We start from the raw sequence: 16,657 nt of genomic DNA, 5'->3' as shown, positions 1-16,657 counted from the left end.
TTTTTGTATGCAAAACTATAGCAAATGTGGTCTTTATTTATAGAGGAAGAAAATTTATGAATTTTGATATAATTTTTATAATTTTTTAATATAATATATTAAAGATATATCAATTATAAAAAAATTATATCAACCAGTGAGATTGTGCCATTTTGGATGAAGGGAACCGCCGGTTCCGGTTCATGAACCGGCGGTTCATGGTTCATCATATGCATGAACCGAAACCGGCCCGCCAAGGGTTCCGGTTCAAAAAACCGGCGGTTTACGTGTCGGTTCAAAACCGCCGGTTCGGTGGTTCGTCCAATTTTTTTTTTGCATTATTTTTATTTGTTTATGTATGAAATGTGCGTAAATAAATTTCAAAAAAATACGATGAAAGTTGCAATTTTATTGAGATTACACGTTTACAACAATTACAAATCGAAAAAACCTTGAGGTCTTGAAGTCTTAAACAAAAATTTAAATACAAACAAGAGTACTAGTCAACAACGAAGCTAATTACAAATGACAAAAAAGACGTAGAAGTTCTTATAAAAAAAACTTATAAGTATATATACTCTTAATCGGCGAATGAGATCTCTCTACATAACTAAATTAAGGACACCTTTAGCAATTCAACTTTAAATGTTGAGTTTAGTCTAACAATCAACAATTATAGTAGAATTGTCAAAAGTTTCCCGGATTTAGCCGTATAGAGAAATCTACTTCATCGAATAGAGTATATACAAATACAATTATGTAATTGTATTTGCATATTTTTAAAGTAGGAACAAATAGAAAAAAAAGAAATAAAGGAAAAAGGACTTGAGCTCAACTTAAATTTAAAATTTAAGTTGAGGTGCCTACGTATCCCCAATGCTCATTTGCATTAGGGAATCAAAGCACACGTAGTTCTCTTACCTTACTTACCTATTTGGCTTGGCCGGCGGCGGCTGACGGTTGGCCTACGATTCATCCCCTGTGAATTCATCTTGTGATCCCTCCTGATGATCATCCCAATCATTTTCTTGTTCTCGGACGTCAGCTTTGGCCCAATCATTAAGTAACATCACGGCTTCCATATTTTTCGCCGAGAGCTTACTTCTTGATTCATCCAACACACGCGAGCCAACACTAAAAGCGGACTCGACGGCGACAGTGGAAACTGGAACAAAAAAATCTCCTTGGCCATTGACGCAAGGATGAGAAAATCTTTCTCGTGGGTTCCCCACCAATCGAGGACGTCGATTTGGGCGGGAGGAGTAGGACCTTCATCACCAAAGGAAAATAGTGAATCGAAATATAAATCTAATTCACTCACCATACCTGAGGACCTTCCGCCGGTGCTGTAGCTGTATAGGTCGGCTAATTGGGATTGCGCGTCGGGGTCATCATAATCGGCTTGAAATGCGAAGCCATAGTTATGTTGTGGAGGAGGGGGGGTCTTCTGACTTGGTGGGTAGTGTTATATTTAGTTTCATATTCGGTGTAGAGAGCGCACAAGTTAAACTCCAGGGTTTGTTGGATAATGGACCGGTCCGGGAGGGTTATTTGAAATGTTTCTGAGAGGTCTACTCCAAATTCGTCACTGGTATCGGATTGGAATGCTTGAAGGGGGCCAAGATCAATAGAACTCAAATTGTTATAATAAAAATCTAAAATCCTAGAGGTACCGGCTAATTTCCATTTTGGATCCAATACCTTTGCAATCAAAAACATGGTTGGAATCTCACTGAAATACTTAAGCCATTTTTCAATCATATAATATAAAATACATTAATTCAGGTGAAGAGGAAGCATTTTCATTGCATTTTTAAAACTAAGTGATATATACATGCAATGCTCTAAAACACGAACAACAGTGAAGTAATAAACACCTGATAATTCAACAGTAGCATTTTTGAAATATTTGAACAATTTAAATAAAGCCACGCTATGTTCCCAACAACTATGTGAAAGATATAAATCATGAACGGGATAGGTTCTATGAAAATCACATAAAGAATCTTTATGCGTCAAAGTAGAATTCAGACAATCATATGTCGAATTCCATATATGAGACACATCCATAGTAAATTCGTATATCTAACATTCTTTTGATGGCAATATTTCTTCCATGCTTTGCCAATAGCCGGCTTTTGATGGATTAATCTAACTGCAGTTCTAATAGGACTAACATGCTTTTTTCATAATTCAAGCGCATCTTGTATACATAAATTTAAAATATGGCATATGCATCTTTGATGAAAATACTTACCTCCAATTACCGGAGCACAAGCCGCAATCAAATCGCTAATACTTGCGGTGTTAGCAGTTGCATTATCAAAACCAATAGAAAATATCTTGTTGCATAATTGAAACTCATTCAAAACTTGTATAATCAAAGAAGTAATTTCGGGTGCAGTGTCTGGAGTTTCAAATTCTCTAAAACCTATTTAACGATTGTTTAAAGTCCAACTATTGTCCACAAAGTGAACCGTAATGCCTATGTATGAATGCCGGTTAAAACAATCAATCCACACATCTGAGCAAATGTTCACTTTGTGGCCCAAGTTAACTAAATAACGTGATAATTCAACCTTTTTCTCTAAACATTGCCTAACGGTAGATCGTTGAACGGTCATTCGCCATATTCTTTTGATAGCTACGTTTAAACCACTTTGCATAGTAACCTCAATTTTTTTGTCATCATAAACGTTAAAAGGAAAATGCTTCATTGTCGCCCATCTAGTCATAACATCAGAAAATTTTTTTGATCATATTTAAAAAGAGGCGTACCTGACGAACCCGAGCCACCGGGTTGGAAGTTTAGTTGGGTTTGGGTAGAGGTAGTGCCGCATTCTACCTGATGTTTTGTCACCAAATGGCGATGGAGGGTGCCATATCCCCCACCACTCGAGAACTTGTAGACTTTATCACAATAGTTGCAATACGCATGAAACGCCGATGTCTCTTCTTGAGAGTGCGGATCATGAGGACTTGGAATCACCACCGGGACCTTCTTGTAGTGTTTGACAAAAATATCAGATTTCAAAGCTTTTGTCGTGTTAGTGGGTGGAGGGGGGAGGCATCTCCTCATTTCCACCGGTGCTAGACGGAATACGAGAATGAGATCTATCATCGTTGTTGTCCGAGTCCGACGATATAGACACGTCGTACTCGTCATTTTGTTGGGAACCACCGCCCCCGCCCCCACCTTGATGCATTTCAGCGAGTAGCATGACCATCCTATGATCTTCTTCTATCTATAAATATAATATAAGTTGAAGTTTAATTAGGAACACAAAAAATTTAAAAACTCAATCTTATGAAATTATGAATTGTAAAAATAATTTTTCATTACTTACTTGCATGCGTTCAGCCGCCACTCGGGAAACCTCTTCCATAACTTCTCGACGACTATGTCGCCTTGATTTTGAGGGACGACTAATACTTTGATCTTGGGCAATTCTCTTGCCCCGATCTCCACGTCCCGGTCCACCACGAGAAGAAGACATAGTGATAAATGAAAGTAGTATGGATTGAATATGAAGTATGGAATAAGTGGTAAATTACGAGCACAACAACAAATATAGTAGTAAGTAGTAAGTAGTAACTAGTAAACTTAGGGGTGGGTAGGTACGGTATACCTTACCGAAACCATCATACCGTATACCTTACCGAAAATTCGATATGAGAAAATATCATACCTTTACCTTACCAAAATTTTCGGTATACCGAACTTCGGTATACCGAACTTCGGTATACCTTATTTTCGGTATGACAAATTTCAATATCGATACCATACCTTATTTTCAGTGTGTCATATCTAAATTCGGTATACCGTACTTTTGCGGTATACCAGAGTTTTACGGTATATCGGACTACAATACGTCATACCAAAATATCATTATTTTGTAAATAATTCTAAATACAAACACAAATAAAAATAAAAATTCAAAAATACTTAAAAAAACTTGAAATTTAATCAAACTCAAACATATTCAATAAAAAAACTGCAACAATTAAACTCCATGCAAGCACATAACGTTCAACGATATTTGTTTGGAACTAATTTAACTAAAATCTTATATTTGTTTGAAACTAATTTATTCAACGATATCAAGTTTTCCTAATTGAGTTTATTTGATTTTATATTTACATGATTATCCGACAACTATAATGAGGCAAACTTTGATTTCTACATGTAAATATTTATTTGTTTGGTAAAAGTATGAATTTACTTGATATAATTTGGCATAGATATCGGTATATACCGAAAATTATGGTATATACCATATTTTCGGTATATACCTAAAATTACGGTATATACCGTATTTTCGGTATACCCCGGTATACCTCGGTATATGAAAATTCATACAGTTACCGTACCGAAATAAATCGGTAAGGTATGATACCTTACCGAAAATTGCGGTATACCGAAAATCCGGTATTTTCGGTATTTTTCGATACGATAAATGCGGTATTTCAGTATTTTTACCCAGCCCTAAGTAAACTAGTAACTAGTAAACAACTTGAGCAATTAGAGAGAATGAGGAGAGAATAGAGAAATAGAGATTCATAATGAAATCCTTGTCAACACAAGAATGTGGTGAGTAAAAATGAGTGGGAAGTGGGGTATTTATAGGAGTAAAATTGGAAGAAATAAAAAAAATTGAAATTTCAAATTCGGCCGAAACCGGTGGTTCAACCATAAACCGGCGGTTCAATCCACGGTTTTCTGACGGAAACCGCCGGTTTCTGACCGATTTTCAGGCCTACGACCTGCCACCTGAAAAGTCACCGGAACCGCCGGAAACCGGCGGTTTTCGTCAGAAACCGCCGGTTTGAACCGCAACCCTAGCTTGCAACCGTACGCCCCTAGCCGGAATCCACCGTTGGAACCGTTGAACCGCCGGTTCACAGCTCAATAATCCCTCGACCCTGAACCGGCCCGCCTGAACCGCGAACCCGCCGGACGGTTCAAACCGCCGGTTCCAGTGGGCCCGAACCGCCGGTTGACCAACGGGCCGGTTCGGTTTGTGCATGTTTAGGGTGAAGGAGGCCACGGTCCTGGAGAGAGGGGGACCGCTCCATTCAATTTTTCTTTTTTTTTTTAATCCAAAATTATGTGGCGGTCGGCCAACCCAACCGATAAACATAGTCTATTATTATTACGAATTCACTGGAGTAATTGTTCGATTCTGTTTATTACTATGAATTTTATTATTCTTAGTAGCAGTAGTAACTTTTAAAATTCATAGAAGTAAGTTTTATTATAAAGATTTTATCCTATTTTTTCCCAAACTTTATTAGCACACAAGAGTATATAAACAAATTATTGTCCATGATTATTTTCGACACGTATGACATTCACTATCCACATCATCAATTCTCTTCAACTTAACCTTTGACCAACTTCCAACAAATTTCCTCCATTTCTCACTCTCTCCAATCTCTATCTAACTCTCTCTCAAAAAGTGAAAATCAATCAAGGCAATGGCTATGAGCAACAACATCACCGCGTTGCTGAATTTCATCGCCCTGATGTGCTCTGTCCCCATCATAGCCGCGGGCATCTGGCTGGCCTCGAAGCCCGACAACGAGTGCATCAGGTGGCTCCGCTGGCCTCTCGTCTTCATCGGAATTGCCTTCCTCCTCGTCGCCCTCACCGGCTTCGTCGGCGCCTATTGGAAGAAGGAAGGCCTCCTCGGCCTCTACCTCGTCTGTATGTTCATCCTCATCCTCCTCCTCCTCATCCTCCTCGTCCTCGCCTTCGTCGTCACTCGCCCGGGTGGGGCCTACTCCGTCCCCGGCGTCGCTTTCCGCGAGTACCGCCTTGGAGGCTTCTCGGGCTGGCTCCGCGACCACGTCACCAGCGATGATAATTGGCCCCGGATTAGGGCCTGTTTGGCTGACTCGCAAATCTGCTCCCAAAATTACGTCTCCGCCGCTGATTTCTTCGCTGCACATCTCTCTCCTATTCAGGTCAATCAAACCCCTTTCTCTTTTGCTCTTTCTCACCGAATATTTTACTGCCTTTTGCTTTTCCACTGTTTAATTTCTTATTTTATTCCCATCTCCCATCTCAATTACTTATACTACCTCACTAATTATGGAGTACCATTTTAGCTTATCTATAAAAATTAGAATATTGAAGTTTAAACAAATACTCTCCCATCCCTAATAATTTGTTACTATTTGACTCGACACGTGTTTTAAGAAATGTAATAGAAAGTTAGTTGAAAAAGTTAGTGAGATAAAAATGTAATACAAAATGAGTTGAAAAAGTTAGTGGGATAGAAGTGTAATAGAAAGTGAGTTGAAAAAGTTAGTGGAATGTAGATCCTACTTTTATATTAGTTTTGTTTTAAGAAATGTAATAGAAAGTGAGTTGAAAAAGTTAGTGAGATGTAGATCCTACTTTTATATTAGTTTTATAATATAACGTGAGTAGAGATGAGTTAATAGAATATGGTAAAAGTGAAAGATGACAAATTTTTAGGGACTCACGAAAATAGAAATAAGTGGCAATTTTTTGTGGATGAACAAAAATGAAAATAAGTGACAAATTTTCAGAGAAAGATGGAGTAGTAACCCAACAAATAATTCTAAATATGGATTTCATAATCTGCTAACACTACTTCTACTATTTTTTTCTTCTTTCTCACTTTACCAATTGTGCAATAAAATATGTGACATTTACAACTTTGTCTAATTTTTTTAGACGGAATTAGTATTATTGAACAATCACAAGTTGATTTATGGGTGCATTATTGTCTTTGTTATGGTTTGATCTTCTGGATCGCATTTCATTATTGCGGAGACACTCTGTAATTAGTTGAGAGGATGCAAGCATGATATTTTATAGACCCTCAAATTAAATAATTTTTGTGGACCCTTATCTTGATACAAACAATGTCATGTGTTGATTGAAATTTGTCAAGAGACTTCATTATAACTTAAAATCACCCCATCAATCTTTTACCTATTGGTAGTAGGTGTAGGTCCCTTGAGCATTTTCCCATCCTTATGGTGTTATTCCCACTTATAATCATCTATTAAACAAAGTCATAGTATTTGATTTATGGGGATCGTACTATTCTAATTATGCCAAAAAGTAGTTGTGATGATACAAATATGCTATAGAGAATGTAGATGTTGTGCTCTGTTCTCGTTTCCATGAAACCAACAAACATTCATGATCTTAATTCCAAGGCCGGATGCTGCAAGCCGCCGATGATATGCGGGTATGAGTATGCAGGGGCGACAATATGGAATGGGGCAGGCAACGTGGCAGCAGATGCGGACTGTGGCAAGTGGAGCAACGACCCAAGCCAGCTGTGCTATAACTGCGATTCGTGCAAGGCTGGGTTGCTGGGGAACCTAAGGCACGAGTGGAGGAAGGTGAATGTCATACTCATCGTCACGGTGGTGGTTCTGATCTGGGTGTATCTGATCGCTTGCAGCGCTTACAAGAATGCTCAAACGGAAGAACTCTTCGCCAGATACAAGCAGGGATGGGCTTGATTTCTTTTATTATGTTTTTCATGATCAATTTACAGGTATATATTCTTTTCTGTTATTCTAGGTCGTCATCTTTCGATTTGAATTTGAATTTGAATTTGAATTTGAATTTGAATTTGAATTTGAATTTGAATTTGGCAACTTTGTGTTTTGAATTCTCTTCCTACTAACTTGGTCATGGTGCTCTCCTGATCGATCTAACCGTCCACTAAAAGTAGACCATGTCTATTTGATTATGGTGATGTATCTAAATTTTGTGTGTAAAATCACCTCTGTGAACATGTCATTTAAACTGTGCATTTCCATTTTGACTAACGTTTCAAAATGTATTATGATTTATATGCTCTTCTATTTTGACAAAAATCTTTTAAAGCCTGATAGTACTTAGTAGTATTAGTAGTCTCCTTTTGTCATTTCAGCATGTCTCATTACCACATTCTTTACTGTCAATACTATAATTAAATTTTTTTTATCTCTTACTTTAATAATACTATAATTAAAATTTTTTTTCCTCTTACTTTAATAATCTCGCGTTAAATTTTGTTATCTTCTCCTCTACTAATTTTAGATTAAATAAGTGTCATCCCTAAAGTCTATTGTTACAGGGAACATAATTTTATAATGAATTTATAGTAAAAAACCATCATGATTGTGGTCTTCCTATGTACACTACCTAGCTAAACTAAGAGACTGAAATGGACAACAAAAACGACTGACCAACCTACTTGGGCGAAATTTGAAAAAAAAAACTAAGCAAGCGAAGAATTAGATGTGTCATTTCACCAGTAAATATAGAATATAATCAAAGGTTTACATCAAACATTGAAAAAAAAAGAAACTAAGAGGGCAAGGCCAAAATCTCACTTTCAACCAAAGAAAAATTTGCAAATCAACTTTTTATGATAATAAAATAATTTACTCAAACCCTGAATCCCCTGCTGTTTCTTTTTCCTCTTGCCCTCTCAAACTTCCTTCCCTTGGCTCGGACATAAGGCTTAGTGTGGCTGTGTGGCACACCAGGAGCTGGACCGAAGTGCTTCACAGCTTCACGAGCTTTAGGAGAACCTCTCAGTAGTACCTGTAATGCACAAGCATGGTATAGTCGATTTTACTTTCATAGAGACACACTAGAAAAAAAGACACTATATCAACATTTGAAATACGAGCATGAGAACTGCCTTCCCTTCAGGGAAAGGCAAGATATATATGTCACATATTAGGTTACTGCTTCATCAATAGAACTGAAGTAGTCTTTTCAAACTAGGTTGTTCAACTCAAAAAATTAGGAAATCAAAAGTCAAGAGGAGCTCACGATACCTTTCAAAACAACACTTAGAAATTTTTGGTTACAGAAGCTATATAAAACTAAATTCAAACTCTCTGGTCCCTTAAAAAAGAAGCAACAAGAAAGTAACATAATCCTATCCATTTCCAAGTCATTGAGTTAACTTCCATCAACATATAAAACAGCTTTTCAAAAGAAAAGAATGAATACCGTATTTTGCCCAAGAGGAGCTCGGAGTGCGAGCTGGTCAAAAGTCAAGCATTCTCCACCAGCCTTCTCAATCCTGGCCCTGGCTCTTTCTGTGAACCTCAGGGCAGTTACCTTCATGGTAGGGATGTCATGCACCCGGATATCATCTGTGACAGGCCCTACAACTACAGCAATTTTGTCCTCCTACCAATAACACAAATGTCAAAAAACACTAAACCATTAATTATACACAAACTACAAAGGATAAGATGCATGATTGAAATTGTTATTATGGCCAACCACCTACAACTAAACAACCAACACAGGATACCCTACATCATATACGAATGAAATTGTTAATATGACCATCTAAGGCTAAAATTACCAAACATACATAAGCAGTGCCAATACATCATCCCACAAATGATAAATTAATCACATGAATCAATTGAAATTCAAATATTCAGCAATGCCATCAACATTAATGATTAATCTCCCCTTATTGGGGAATGATTCACTTTCCATCTTACAACCTACAATAAGGCATTACACATCTTTTTAACAATACAAACACAATTAATTCAATAACGAAAGACTAAACAGCCTATTAAGGGGCTGTCTGTCTGATTCGCAAAACTGTATTTCGGGATTAAATATATAGTGTGTTTGGTTCATGAGATTGAATCTAATAGTCATAGCCAACCTACTCCAATTAAAATAATCTCACAAATTAATCCTAGATTATATTTTGATACTATTTTCTACATGAAAATAGAACATCAACTCAGCTAACATAAATAAAAATGCAAATTTTCCATCAACTCAATTTCCTAATTACAGTAAATATTAAGCTAACATGAATAACTAAACAAATTAGAAAGCTTATAACCTAATAAAAAGCTACTACACCTTGGTCTTCATAAGCTGCGTGAGCCGGGAGAGCGAAAGCGGGGATTTGTTGACCCTGCTCATGATCAAACGCTTCAATATGACCGCATTAAACCGGCTCGCAGTCCTCCTCACGAGAAACCGGTACAGCTAATCACAATCAAAATTGACAAGTGAGATTGATAATTCGGTGATTCTGAGGAGAGAAGGGAAGAGAGAGAAACCTTGACGAGAAGTTTGAGGTAAATATCATTGGATTTAGGCGCGGTGCGCTTGGTCTTCTTGCACTTGCCTCCGGCTTCCAAATCAATACCCTAGACACAAGACAATCAAACAATTAGAGAAAACTGACATCGCGGAATCACGGGTAAACGAAGATCGGCGGCGTACCATGGCTATTCCGCCGCACCTGCTGGTAATTTGATTAAACTAAGGATTGCTTGTATTTATTTGGGAATTAGGTTTAGGGTTTACAATGAGTTAGGGTTAATCGAACTACTATTCAGAACAGAATAGGCTGCCCATTTAAGCTCACAGATTTGGGGAGGTAGCCCAAACTTTGGAACAACTTTTTTTTTTGTCTTTGTTTAACACTAGATTTTAGAAATTATTGATCATCATTAATTAGAGAGAGAGTGAGTGAGTTTAACTGTTCAAATATTAAATAGAGAGAAAAAGAGAGCTAAATATTTAATTGAAGAGAGCAAAAAAAGTTATTTGTTTATTTATTGGAGAGAGAAAAATTACTAAAAATGAAAATATGACATCTTGGTGGAAAAACTAAAAAAAAGTATGTCATCTTAATGGGAGTGAGGGAGTAGTAATTTAGAGGCGTGAGTTACAAAATACTACTCCCTCTGTTCCACAAGAAGATACTTTTTTCCTTTTTTGTGTGTTCCACAAAAATATGCACTTTCTAATTATAGAAAATCTTTTCATTCTTCACTAACAATCTTTAATTACTTTATTTCTGCTACTTCTCTCTTACTTTACCAATCGTGCATTAAAACTCGTGCCCGACCAAAAGTGCATATTCTTGTGGGAATAGGGAGTAGACGAGTAGTATTCTACTATTAATCAAAATACATCTTTGATATAAATTATATGCAATTATAAATTTACCGTGTGTCTCATTATGAATTTAAAAGAATCATGTTTTGTTTAATTTTTACATACCAAGTTTTAAGAATGTAATATAAAATGGGTTGAAAAAGTTTGTGGCATGTGAGTCCTATTTTTATATATTAATTTTATAATAAAATGTAATTAGTAATGAATTAGTGGAATGCGGAGGTCTATTAAAAAAATGATAAAAGTGAAAGGTAATAAATTTAGATGAGTAAAAATGAAAACAAATAACAAATTTTAAGGAAGCGGAGCGAGTAATTAACAACAATTTCATTGACCATCTCCATATATTCGTTTCAAAGAGTTTTAGATCTATTTCATTTTTAATTTATATTTCAAACTTTTTATGGGACCCTGTTCATTTGAATTTTGACAATTTATCCATTTGTAATTATTGTTTTTTTAAATATTGGTGTAGCTATAAGGTATTAAGGTAAATTTAGAATATAGGTTTGAAAAGGTAGTGCCAGTAGAATTAGTGAAAATAAGGTTAACTATTATTTCAGGCTATTTTCTCTTTGGATGTTTTCTACAAAGATTAATGCTTTCCCTTTCCCGTGTAGAAATCATGGAATAAAATATGTCCGGTCAATGGATTTTGACCAAATAATAAAAGTGATGAGACATCTAATTTTGTGAAATTAAATGATATAACGTCGATCTACATTTTACGTAGATAAATGTAGTATATTCACATTCTCAAATCCGATTTCCGGTGAGTGAGAAATAGTGCATTAAAGTTGGACATAATTAGCTTTTAATTAAAACTTGGAGTTTGAGTTTAGGGAATAATTAACTAGTGTTAATTATCCCACATAGGAGAAGTGACACATCTTTTAAGGTGCTTAAATTAAGTGACTTTATGTTACTTAATAATTATAGTGGATCAAGATGGGTGAAAGAGTCCACACGCGCGCGCCGCCCGCCCGCCCGTGCTCGCGGTCGCGGGCCTCGGGCCTGGTCTCGGTCTCGGTCTTGATCTTGATCTTGGTCTTGGTCTTGGTCTTGGTCTTGGACTTGACAATTGGTCTTTGGGTGGTCTTTGGGCTCGGGTCTGGACCCGTAGTAATCTTTTTAGACCACCGCTGAGTCAGCAATCCAAGTAGCTTGACACATCGTCAAGCGTGGCACAATCAAAGCTGCCACGTGAGAAATTCACACGCGAAAGGCACACTCCTACCACAAGCTTGTAACCGCCGACGGTTACGAATGCGCCGTGATGAGCCTTCATGGCTTGTGATGGATATTCACACACTGAATATCCATCACACTGAATATCCATCACAAGCATACTTCTTCTCTGCATAGTCTTTTCGAAGCTCTGCCCTCTTCCTCTTCCAGTTCGTCGGAGCTCGTTCCAACTGCGGTGTTGCAACGAACGAGACGTAGTCGTTTTATCTTTGGGGACGACGCGCCAAAACCGAGAACACTACCGGGGCGTATCTCGTCTTGCGGAAAGAGGCCTTCCTCGACTCGGATAAGTTCATATGTACAGTATCGAATTTCAATTGTAATTTCCGTTTCTATTTTTTTTTTCTTTCTTCGATCTTCTCTCGGGTTGTATTACGCCCGGTTAGTGTTTTATAGCTATATCTCCAACAATCGCAAGACGAGATAGACACTACAGAAGACCTTAGACTTTCAAAAAACGAAATAAAACTTTCGAAACTTAATCATTTGCTGGAAATGTCGACCAACGTCAACACCACCGCTGCCACCACTCCGGCCACCGCCGCATCCACTGTTTCGGCCACCAACGCCGCCGTCCCTTTCTCCACTCCATCAACCGGTGCATCTGTCAATGCATCCACCATCTCGATGATGCCGACCCCTAGCTTCCCAGCCGCCTCTTCAACTGTCCTATGGGTTTGGGACAACCCTTTTGGGGCGTCAACTGGTTCCACCTTTGGTGGTTCGGTTGGTTCCACTTTTAGTGGTTCCTTCGGATCCTTTAATGGATCGAGTGTTGGTACCTTCGGGCTCAATACTAGTGTTGGATCTTTCGGGATCAACACGAATGTGGGGGGCACTATGCCCAACACGAACCTGGGGGGTTCTATGCCCAACCCAACTGTTGGCTCCTACGGGGGCAACGGGATAGGCTCCTTCCATGGGGTCAATCCGGCACCAATGACACCAAGAATGATGCCACCCACCGAGAAGCCACCAAAGTTTGGAGGTTCGGACTTCAAGAGGGGCACCAAAAGATGTTGTTCTACTTGACAGCATTGGGCGTCGTGAACTTCCTCACAGAAGACGAGCCGCCCGCGCCAAGTGACCAAGAGACGAACATCGAGGTCATGGCCCACTATGATACATGGCGCAGAGGAGATTACCTTTGTAAAAACTTTATTCTAAATGCTTTAGATGATAGTTTGTACAATGTATACTCAGTTGTAAACACCTCTAGGCAAGTGTGGGAAAACCTAGAGAGAAAGTACCGCAGTGATAATGCGGGAAATAAGAAGTTTGTAATAGCTAAGTTCCTAGACTACAAAATGGTCGATACAAGACCAGTCATGGAACAAGTTCAGGAGTTCCAAATGATCATCCATGAACTTGCTGCCGAAGGAATGGCGTTGCCCGAAAACTTTACAACGGGCACGACCATTGAGAAGCTTCCACCTAGCTGGAGGGACTTCAAAAGCTACCTCAAGCACAAGCGAAAGGAGATGACTTTTGAAGACTTGATCGTGAAACTGCGCATAGAGGCAGACGTGCGAAAAATCGATCAAAAGGATAAGGGCTCTTTTGATGCAAAAGTCAACCTGTTGGAGCGGGGCGGTCCCTCCAACAAACGTCCTCGTCCAAGTCGTCTAAGTGACAAAGGAAAGGGAAAACAGCCTACAAAGAAGTTTGAAGGCGACTGCTACAAAAGTGGCAAACCGGGTCACTTTGCCAAAGACTGCCGCAGCAAGAAGAAGAAGCCGGCAGCCCACGTCGTTGAGAAGGAGTTCAAAGACTGGGATGAAAACGACCTCATTGCTGTGGTCACTAAGGAAGTTAACCTTGTTGATAACAAGGGTGGCTGGTACATCGACACCGGCGCTACTGCTCATGTCTGCTCAGATAGGAGCAAGTTTGCCTCCTACACTGCTGTTGAAGGGAGGAAGATGAACATGTGGAATCAAGCATCGTCCGAAATCCTCAGCGTTGACAACGTGATTCTCATGATGACGTATGGCGTCACTATCACTTTGAAGGATGTGCTGCATGTCCCGCACATCCGCAAGAACCTAGTGTCATGATCAATACTAGTTAATAAGGGGTTTAAACTTGTATTTGAGCCTGATAGGTTTGCATTGTAAAAGTTTGGAAAGTCACTCGGAAAAGGTTATGTAACCGATAGACTTTTCAAGCTTAGTGTGGCAACTCGAAGTGTTGCAAAGCCGTTGGCTAATAACAATAAAGCATCTACTTCCTCTTACTTGACTGAATGTTCAAATTTGTGGCATTGTAGATTGGGACATGTAAATTCAAAAGCCATTAAAAGATTAATGAATTTAGATTTACTAAAGGCTAATGAAGTGGATACCCAAGATAAATGTGAAATCTGTCTTGAAGCAAAAATGGCTAAGTTGTCGTTTCACTCGGTTTAACGAAGCACAAAACCCCTTGAATTAATTCACACGGGCGTATGTGATTTAAAGATGGTGCAAACTAGAGGTGGTAAAAAGTACTTTATCACTTTCATAGATGATTGCACAAGGTATTGCTACATTTATCTTTTAAGAAGTAAAGATGAAGCAATAGAAGCGTTCATAAATTATAAGAACGAAGTTGAGAATCAACTTGGTTGTAAAATCAAAATTATTCGAAGCGATAGAAGAGGCGAATATGTAGCTCCGTTTGAAGAACTATGCAACGCAAGTGGCATAATTCATCAAACAACTGCTCCCTATTCACCCCAATCTAATGGGGTTGCAGAACGCAAAAATCAAACTCTAAAAAAGATGATGAATGCACTGCTTCTGACTTCAGGATTACCACATAACATGTGGGGGGAAGTTGTTCTGATAGCCAACTATATCTTGAATAAAATCCCTCTCAGAGGAAAAGATATTACTCCTTATGAGTTGTGGAAAGGAAGGAAGTCATCCTACAAATACCTCAAAGTGTGTGGGTGTTTGACAAAGGTGATCGTTCCTCCACCCAAAGAAGTTACAATAAGACCTAAAACGGTTGATTGCATCTTCATTGGATATGCACTTAACAGTAGTGCATATAGATTTGTTGTTCACAAGTCTGAAATATCGACTGTGACTGTTGGAACAACAATTGAATCAAGAAATGCTGCATTTCTTGAAAAATACATTTCCTTGTAAAAAATAAGAAAATGTAGCACCTAATTCTGAAGCAAGAATTGATGATGAAATAACGAGCTCTAAGTCATTAGATAAAGATCCTGAATCTCGCAAGCGTGCTAGGCCTGATCCAAATGAGGCAGTAACGAGACGAAGCAATAAGATTAGAACACCAAAATCTTTTGGTCCCGACTACATTGCCTTCATGTTGGATGAAGAACTAACGTCTTTGAAAGTAGCATATGCAGGCCCAGACGGGCTGCATTGGAGAGAAGTTGTTCAAAGCGAAATTGACTCAATTTTGCTAAACCACACTTGGGTGTTGGTTGATCTTCCCGAAGGTGCTAAACCTCTAGGATGTAAATGGGTCCTTAAAAGGAAATTTAAGGCCGATGGAACAGTTGATAAATATAAAGCCCGATTAGTAGTCAAGGGATTTAAACAAAAGGAAGGACATGACTTCTTTGATACGTACTCACTTGTAACGAGAATCTTCTATAAGAGTGTTTCTCGCGATTGCTGCATTGCACAATCTTGGGATTCACCAAATGGACGTCAAAACTGCATTTATAAATGGTGAACTCGAAGATGAGATCTATATGGAACAACCTGAAGGTTTTGTAGTACATGGACAAGAGAATAAGGTCTGCAAACTGGTTAAGTCCTTATGTGGATTAAAACAAGCGCCGCTCCAATGACACTTAAAATTTGATAATGTAATGTTATCAAATGAATTTAAAATCAACGAGTGTGACAAGTGTGTCTATATTAAGAATACTAATAATGGATATGTTATAGTATGTCTCTACGTTGATGACATGTTAATCATGGGCAGTAGTACCCGAATAATTAACGAAACTAAAGCCATGTTGAAAAGAAATTTTGACATGAAGGACATGGGTCTAGCCGATGTAATTCTTGGAATGGAGATTCTAAGAACACCCGAGGGAATCACCTTAACACAATCTCACTATCTGGAGAAAGTGCTAAAAAGATTCAATGCTAATGACAGCACGCCGGCTAAGACGCCTATAGAGCTAAATGTTCACCTTAGCAAGAACAAAGGCGAACCTGTCGCACAAGAAGACTATGCGAAGGTTATCGGGTGCATTATGTACTTGACTAATTGTACGAGAGCCAATATTGTTTGCGCCGTGAACAAGTTAGCACGCTACACGAGTAATCCAAGCAAAGAACATTGGAAAGCTCTTGTAAGGGTTTTGAGATACTTAAAACATACTCAAAATCATGGGTTGCATTTTGCAAGAAACCCCCGGTACTTGAAGGGTACTGTGATACGAACTGGATATCCGATAATAAAAACTCACTTTCCACTAGTGGATATGTCTTTACTATTGGGGGTGTTGCTGTCTCGTGG

General features: G+C 38.4%; 2 protein-coding genes across 2 annotated transcripts; one reads left to right on the top strand and one right to left on the bottom strand.

Annotated features, from left to right (window-relative positions):
- The first annotated feature begins 5,321 nt into the window (after window positions 1–5,321).
- On the top strand, window positions 5,322–7,626 carry LOC121747993 (tetraspanin-2-like). The gene is made up of 2 exons (XM_042142188.1): window positions 5,322–5,946; window positions 7,177–7,626. The coding sequence occupies exons 1-2, from the start codon at window positions 5,458–5,460 to the stop codon at window positions 7,486–7,488; spliced, it is 801 nt and encodes a 266-aa protein (XP_041998122.1). The 5' UTR covers window positions 5,322–5,457; the 3' UTR covers window positions 7,489–7,626.
- Window positions 7,627–8,235: 609 nt separating this feature from the next.
- LOC121747994 (60S ribosomal protein L18-2-like) lies at window positions 8,236–10,436 on the bottom strand. Its single transcript, XM_042142189.1, has 5 exons — window positions 10,238–10,436; window positions 10,072–10,161; window positions 9,869–9,997; window positions 8,981–9,163; window positions 8,236–8,563 (listed from the first exon to the last, which is right to left on the bottom strand). Exons 1-5 carry the CDS (start codon window positions 10,238–10,240, stop codon window positions 8,405–8,407), a joined length of 564 nt encoding a protein of 187 aa, XP_041998123.1. The 5' UTR covers window positions 10,241–10,436; the 3' UTR covers window positions 8,236–8,404.
- Between the last annotated feature and the right edge of the window lie 6,221 nt (window positions 10,437–16,657).

This window comes from Salvia splendens, chromosome 9 (assembly GCF_004379255.2).
Source record: "Salvia splendens isolate huo1 chromosome 9, SspV2, whole genome shotgun sequence".
Lineage (NCBI taxonomy): Eukaryota > Viridiplantae > Streptophyta > Magnoliopsida > Lamiales > Lamiaceae > Salvia > Salvia splendens.
This window is presented reverse-complemented; position numbering and strand designations above follow the sequence as displayed.

Excerpts from the sequence above, each read along its gene's own strand:
- LOC121747993 (XM_042142188.1), top strand. The coding sequence starts at position 5,458 with ATGGCTATGAGCAACAACATCACCGCGTTGCTGAATTTCATCGCCCTG. Across the intron at positions 5,947-7,176 it reads CACATCTCTCTCCTATTCAG|GCCGGATGCTGCAAGCCGCC; the intron begins GTCAATCAAACC and ends CTTAATTCCAAG.
- LOC121747994 (XM_042142189.1), bottom strand. Across the intron at positions 9,164-9,868 it reads CGCAGCTTATGAAGACCAAG|GAGGACAAAATTGCTGTAGT; the intron begins GTGTAGTAGCTT and ends TGTTATTGGTAG. Across the intron at positions 8,564-8,980 it reads CTCCTCTTGGGCAAAATACG|GTACTACTGAGAGGTTCTCC; the intron begins GTATTCATTCTT and ends TGTGCATTACAG.